The sequence below is a fragment of the Corticium candelabrum genome, chromosome 1 (genome assembly GCF_963422355.1).
Source record: "Corticium candelabrum chromosome 1, ooCorCand1.1, whole genome shotgun sequence".
Classification (NCBI taxonomy): Eukaryota; Metazoa; Porifera; class Homoscleromorpha; order Homosclerophorida; family Plakinidae; genus Corticium; species Corticium candelabrum.
Genome location: NC_085085.1, coordinates 16,493,440 through 16,501,303, shown reverse-complemented (window position 1 = coordinate 16,501,303; position 7,864 = coordinate 16,493,440). Strand labels below are relative to the sequence as shown.

The following is a 7,864-nucleotide window of genomic DNA, read 5'->3' as shown; positions in this document are numbered from 1 at the left end:
TAGTATGATGACATTGTACTCTAATTTGTGAAGTAAAGAACGGACTACTTATTAATAAAATATCTAGTAATTAATATACACAGTCATTGACCAATTTTATAAAGAAAACTGATGTATTTAAGTACTTATATACTGAATGTACTTAGAGTACGAAATCTACATTATTATAAAATACAAAAAATAACAAGAACAGCTAATACAACACCAGCAACGACATACATTATCAAGGTTTGCATTTGTGACAACGTCTGCTTAATTGCTTCATATTTATCAATATATTTCTGAGCTAGACTCTTCTTTTCCTTAGCAGCTGCTGCTATTCCTTTTGCACTCTGCACTTGCATTATATGGCGACTGCGTATGAGACACTGAGAAGCCTTCTGCAGATCACCAGCAGCTCTGTACACATCATGAAGACAACTATAAGCAATGCCAACTTCAACGTGATAATCTCCAAACTGGTTCCGTTTGGCTTCCAGTGCCTCCAGTAGCAGAGTCAATGCTTTGTCAATCCTACCTGACTTCAGCATGGCGTTGCCAAGGTCTGTTGATACAAACATCGTAATCTTTGGATGGACATCACCTGCAACTCGTTCTTTCATTGCCTTGCTCTGCTGTAGAAGCCTTATCCCTTCAGACAAATTTCCTAGACGATATTCTACATTGCCCAAAATATGGAGGGCATTTGCAGTGTCAGAGTGGTCAGCAGGTAAAGTCTGTTGCAGGACAACCAATGCTGCAGTAAGTTTTAGTTTTGCCAAGTCAAATTCCTGTTTCATGAGATGAATTCGCCCAAGGCCTGTCAATGTCAGTGCTGTGCACTGAGTGTAATAACCATCTATATCAATTCGTATGTGAAGGCTCTCCTCAAGAAGCTCTGTTGCCTTATCAATCTTATGGCAGCTAGGCTCCAAGTAGAGCCGACCTAAACCAGAGAGCACTTGAGATCTCACTCTCCTTGAAGAGAAATATCCACTACCCACTGCAGCGCTGCTCAAATAGAGAGCATACATCAGGATAGATTCCGCAATATCACACATACCAACTGCTTGGTAGCCTCGTCCCAACAATGTCAGCACAGAAGCTCGAAGAACACTGCTCACAATATCTGCATTATGCAGAGAAAGACACTCTTCAAGACACAATATGGCTTGGTTTGTATCACCAAGGTCGAGAAAAATCCGACCAAGAACATGCAGAGATCGAAAGATTAACCCAATATTGCCTGTGGACTTAGCAACATCAACTGCCCTTACCAAGTAACTCTTTCCTTCCAAGGGCAAGTTCAGATCATCGCATACAAGACCAAGTTCAAGCAATTCTCTTGCAATCTGGACAGTCTTTGTCTCTTTCAGCTGTGCATGAAGAGATAGCGCATTGTTGAAACACTCCCTTTGTAATTCAAGATGATTTAGCAACAACGAACAATCAGCACCCAGGAAGTCTATACACTGACCACAGTAAAACCAAGCATCTGCAAGTGATTTACACTGAGCATTAGAGAGAAGTGATTGTTCACAAGCTACTGACTTTATCATGTAAATAAGATGAGGTAACATTTGTTGAGTAACTCGTCTTGTGGACTCATTTCCATTTAAATAATCTTCAATCATTGCCAATGTGCCCAGAATACTTAATCGTATTTCCAACCAATGTCTCATTGATGACATTGACATGACAGCAACTTTCATCGCCTTGTGAAGATGCAACATTCGCTTTCCTTCCACATCCAATGACATTAGTACAAAAGGAAATTTTTGAATTGCTTCTATGCAGCAATCAACTCTTTTCTGTTTGGATTTAATAAATATCTCAACAGCCATCAAAGGAACTGGTTCCTCGGAACAAACTGCCAAAAACTGAAGAGGATAATTTGCAGCATGATTACTTGCAATTACAGCTGACACCATCACTGAAAGTGCTGCGACAAGATGTGTTGCATAAACAAGCTCTTGTTCTGTCAGATAGCTAATTTGCCTTTCAAGAGATTCGAGACACTGCCACCAGTTGGCACTGCTCATGCATTTAGAAAACGCAACAGCAGCAAGTGCCATAGGATTATTGTAAATTAGAGCTATCATTTTAAGCACTGTCTCTTCCTCTTCATCAGCAATGTTGGTGATACTCCTAATGAGTGCCAAACATTTAGCAGTTGTAAACTTCTCTCCTACTTTACAGTCACAACAGGATTCTCTTTCAACTGAATAAGAATTTGAGGCTACTTCATTACTACATGTTATGATTACTCGTCCCCGGCCCCATCCTTGAGCACCTGTCTGTGGCCAGTAAGACAATGCAACCTCTACAGTACTGTTGGTTAAATTATCAATAATAAGCAACCAGCCAGATTGCATCATCAGCTCATACTTAATGCTATCACTCAGAAGTTTCAACTGCTGTTTCTTGTTGGAGAACTGAGATGCAACTTTGACTGCCTGCAAACAGCCAAGATGCGCAGCAAGTAATCTTAGACTACTTTCAAAGCTACTTGGGGTGGCTGCATTGATAAACATCACCAATGTAATTGGATTAAGAAAATTTCTTGACATATCTTGAAGTAACCATTCTGAATACTGCCGAACAAGTTCTGACTTGCCACTGACCGTTGCTCCTGTGACCAACAAAAGACTAACAAAGCCACTGGTGCTAGTGCATGCTGACTTTGAACATTCTATGCTCCGAAATTTCTTGTCAAGAAGCAAAAGATCTTCTTCCCAAACAAGCATTGAATAAGAAGGTCTTGGTAGATTGATCTAGAATGCAAAACTAAACATAGTACACAAACACACCTTATCGACAACTGCTAAGAGTCCAGAAATTTGTTAAATAATTGTTATCCTTGCTTCAAGAAACTACCATAAACAATTATTCTCTGCACCTTATCACACTAAAACCAATCATCTGCCTGCAATCTAGCTTCCTCTCTTCTCTAAGTTGAAAGTCATTCCTAGTGTACGCAAATGCCAAAATGTTTCTTACATTTCAAATAGCTTAAAATTAAGTAAACACAACTTTATTAAAGACTGCCGATACATATTCAGGGCTCAAAACATAAGTCGTCAAGTCGTCATTTGACAAGTCAAATTTTACAACTGACGACGAAAGTTGTACTTTAGGTCGTTAAATGACAGACTGGCAGGCCTAGGTCAGTATTTTAGTTACAAAGGCTAGTTTGTAATGGCTTTCTCGGTATGCAGCCACATGCACAGCTGTACTGAACTGAAAGATGGCATTGGGACACTTCGATGGCATTGGGATACTTGTCGTACAATGACGTGTATGTGTAATAAACCACCAGTATATGTTGATAAGTTAACTGGTCACACCCCAAGTTACAAGACTGGGAGAGCACGAGCCAGTGTTCTTTATGTATATGCTACGTGTGCAACAAGTCGTTTCTATTGGCTCAGTGGTAGATTTTTTAGATTTTTATAAAAATATGGCAGCAACACAAAACCCCATGACTGATTTCAACATGACATCCTGCACTAAAATTTGACAACCTAAACTTTTGGAAGGTTGTCAAATGACGACAACAAGTTGGACTGATTTTCGAGCCCTGATATTACATATCATTAGATTACCGTACTTGCACAAGTATGACCCCACCCTCGGTGGTTGGTATCAATCAAGAGTAACTAAATGCTAAACAAGGTTGCACCTCTAGCTAAAGACAGTGAAATGTACAGTTGAATAAGTGCCATACACTACCAATTAACACCAATTAATTAAAGGCTCGAAAGTGTGAAATCTTAAGCTGCTTGTCAAAGGAGAATAGTGTTTGCCAACTAATGACGTCAGTTCTATTGATTACATTTTTAATTAATGCAAAAATACTTCACCTTTGTTCTTAAAATTTCAAAATTCTGTCGTTAGTTGTTTGCAGTATTCTGCTCAATAGTAAATCATATCTTAATACCAAAGTACTGCCAAAGCCTACCATGAATCCGTTCTCTCCTTAAAGGATAACTGACATGCAAAAGTCAAAAATTATTTTATTGCATTTTTCGTTAGTTCTTAACATTCGTATGCTCCCCAAAATAAATTTTTTTGAAGTTACATTTGTGAAGATATTAAGGCGCAGAGTTGCTTCCAGTTGTTTATATCCAGTATAGTAGGCGTACGTGCAGTGACGTAAAGCAGGAACAGAAATGGCTACCGCACATGCAGGCAATATAAAATGTCTTCCAAGATATAGACGCCTGTGGTTGCCTGCTGGCTGCAGTAATGTGCTCAGAAAGAAAGTGTGGCTTTGATTCGTTTCTCTAATAATGCCAAGATGTGAAAGAAATGGGCAGCGCGAGTAAAACAAGCGAGAAATCGGTAGGATGGGCCAACCGCACGTCTATCCAAGCTAAACGGAGACTGAAGCCTGAAGCATCAAGCTGCGCTGGCAGTTTGCAAGGAAGCCATTGAGAGGATTGCAACGTGATGATGTGAGAAAGTCAACAACTAGCTAGAGAAGGGGAGAAAGGCTGAACGAAAGAGAAAGAAATGAAGGGTAAGTTCTGTACTATTCTAAAGATCGATAGAGTTGCTTGCAATAATTTTCTACACTAGATCCTACTGCATGGAATCTAAGAGATGCATGGGCTTCTCTTGATGTTGATATGGATTTCGTAAACAATGAATGCTGAAGAATCTGATCAGTGTCCTGATGTTGGTCACGTTGCAATGGCTTCCTTGTACAAATCTCCAGCGCAGCTTGACACTTTAGGCTTCAGTCTCCATTTAATAACTTGGATAAAGCCCAAAGCCTCATAGTAATGTTAGTCTCCGTTTTGAATCATTCCGGCTGAGAATAAGCACTCGATGGGTCTGAATGTGTGGTTGGCCCATCCCACCGATTTCTTGCTTGTTTCACTCGCGCTGCCCGTTTTTTTTCGTATCTTGGCATTATTGTGGAAGCGATTCAAAGCCACACTTTCTTTCTGAGCACATTACTGCAGCCAGCAGGCAACGAGAGGTGTACTATCTCGTAAGACATTGTATTGCCTGCATGCGTGGTAGCCACTTCCGTTCCTGCTAATACGTCACTGCAGGTGTACACCTACTAAACAACGGGAGCAACTTTGCACCTCGATATCTTCACAAATGTAACTTCAAAAATAAAAAATTATTTCAGGGCATACGGACGTTAAGAACTAACAAAATATGCAATAAAATAATTTTCGATGTTTGCATGTCAGTTACCCTTTACTTTGCTAATGTGCAGGTTTGGTACTATGTAAACACCCCCAGTGCATTGTGCATCATGTAAATGTCCAAGGACAGTGTTATGAGCTTTAGTCCATATGTTCCCACAAACAGCACGATCACCAGATTCATTGTCCCCGTCACAGTAACCTGTAATTGCATGTTCCCTGTGTTCATAACTAATTTACAGATATATGTCTCCTGATCATGCACACTTGCCTTTGACCACATATGTACATACAACTTCAGCTTGTTCGCTCATAGTTGACTGTTGCAGTAAAGTTACACCCCGTGTATTTTTACAATGAGCATGCAGAATTCACGCTTACACAGTTTAATACTGAGCAATAATGAACAGCGTTTATCCAACCCCTCCCCCAGTTTAATCCTTCCATGCAGGCTTGCAGCTATTCAGGAGAGGGCACTTCAGCAACCACATTTTACTGTAGATGTAATGAAGCAGCAGTGTGGTATGCTACATGATGACCGCATATATATTGCTAAAAGAAAACGTAAACAGATACATTCACAACATTGCAGACTCCACTGAATGTAAAGACTGGCACTAACCTCAACGCTAATAAACTATTGTTTCTGACAGAAACAATTTGCCATTTACAACATACAGTATAATACCATATATTCAATACGGTATTACCATATATATGATCATGCATTTGCCTAGCTAGGCCCCAAGTAAACAAAATGGCAATGACCTAGCAGTTGACGTCTCAGTAAACAGCTCATACATTAATTTATCCATTCATAATCAATGCGCACAAGAATTTGTCAGTGTACCTTCAATGGTAATGAAAATGCTCTAACTCTCCACAGCTTGCCTAGTATAACATTATAAACAATACTATACAATGCGGTACAAATTACTGCTCTTTATACAACTTGTCCTTCACTTACCGATGATGTACGTTTGCAGCAAACTGCAGCTCGCATGCATATGTAGCTTATGCAGTGCTCTCCCTAGATCAGCAACTGACGCGCAAACACGTTTAGCCCAACCTCTCAACGCAAGATCAACACTCTCCTTCGACATATTAAATAAACACAACGAAATTTCTGAAGGTTTCATGTCACCAACGGTCTGTGCCCGAAGATCTTCGAAAAAGCGGCACCAGTCGAGCCGTCTTGAAGAATTAATTAACGATTCACAAATAGAAATTGTCAGCTGAGATGGCAAAGTAGAGACAAGAACATAAGATGCAACAGGAGGTAGTGAGAAAGACATCACTTGCGAGAGGCTTCAGTGACCGTTTGGAACCACACACCCGTATTCTCGCGTGCACTAAGCAAACTATAGTCTCAGCTCCTCCCCTTTTTACTCCTCGGATTCCTGCCAAAATGGGGAGGGACTGCCTGCGGAAGACTAGGAAGAAGTAGCATTGTTGTCAGTCGGAGATTCCCACACAAACGCGACGAACGAATGCTATCATTAGCCTTTTCTGACTGTTTGAGTTTTGTTGCCGTAGGTTCAGCTAGAGTACCGTACTGTACATGTCTATAAAAGCTATCGCTACTACTCTAGATAGGTGTTCTGCGAAACTTGCGCCAGTGTTCATCTCTCGTGTGGTCAATGACATGAAGGCCCGGATCCATAGGGGTGTACGTACTGTACCTATTACGTGAACCTCCATCGAGCGTCGCTTCAAATGAAACTAAAGCTACGACGCAGTACTCTTTTCTAGTAGGCGTAGTCCACTGCTAGGAAGGGAGTCTGCAAGAAACTTAGTCGCGGCAGAGCGCTGGCTAGCCTCGTACCCAGGCCCTCTTGCGCGCCCAGAGAAGAGGGCCTGGTACACGTTGTAGAGCGCGGCCCCGTTCCTCGGACACCATCATATTCCGGACGCGAGTTCTCAGTTATCCGTTTTTGAACGCAGTCCCTAACACATCATAAATGTAGGTATCCAAGTTGTAATTAAGCACACCAAAAGAGAGCATTGTACCTCTTCTCTGCTGAGAGTGAGATTGAAAACTGTGCGGAGCCTTGCATACCCCGTTCATCGGACAAACGCATCGTTCACCGGACAGTAGCGTTTATATTGCACACACGCATCCTTCAGCCTAGTTACTTATATATCGCTAATCAACAACTCTTTACCTACAAATTGTGTTGTTGCCCCCGCATGTCAGCCAAGATCTGTATGAGTTACAGTCGGTCAAACGCCCGTGGTAACGACCCCAATCGTCGAACACCCATTTTCTTGCCTTCCTACCTTCTCAGCAACAGCTCTAGGTTTCAAATGACTGCAGCTGATTAAATTCAGCTATCTGAAACGCCGCAGAACGCAGAGCACTTGCCTAGAGTGCTTGATGACAATTCCGAGTCATTTCTCCTACAACCACGCCCCCACGAGGACGTGTAAAAGATGTCGCTTGAACGAACTAGCCATTCAACAAAGAAGACGACAACCGAAACCGATGAGAGGGCAGGATTGAAGTGCTAAAACGCTCTTTTACCCTTTGCAAAGAAAGTCGATCGCTGCGTAGCGCGCGTTGACAAGGACTTCACGTAATCTAATTCAACTTTACCTAGGAGAAGCAGGGGTGAAAATTCTAGCTGCTCTGATAGTAAACAAAGTTCCTGCATTCAGTACAGCTGGTTGTACCAACGATGACGTGCTGCACTTCGTGACGGTGCAAGGTCAGGCAAAGG

At 41.5% G+C, this 7,864-nt stretch overlaps 1 protein-coding gene across 1 annotated transcript; it reads right to left on the bottom strand.

The window, feature by feature from the left end:
• Positions 1 to 47: 47 nt before the first annotated feature.
• Positions 48 to 7,294, bottom strand: LOC134184197 (uncharacterized). The gene is made up of 4 exons (XM_062651825.1): positions 7,155 to 7,294; positions 6,112 to 7,091; positions 5,995 to 6,035; positions 48 to 2,753 (listed from the first exon to the last, which is right to left on the bottom strand). Exons 2-4 carry the CDS (start codon positions 6,437 to 6,439, stop codon positions 165 to 167), a joined length of 2,958 nt encoding a protein of 985 aa, XP_062507809.1. The 5' UTR covers positions 6,440 to 7,091; positions 7,155 to 7,294; the 3' UTR covers positions 48 to 164.
• Between the last annotated feature and the right edge of the window lie 570 nt (positions 7,295 to 7,864).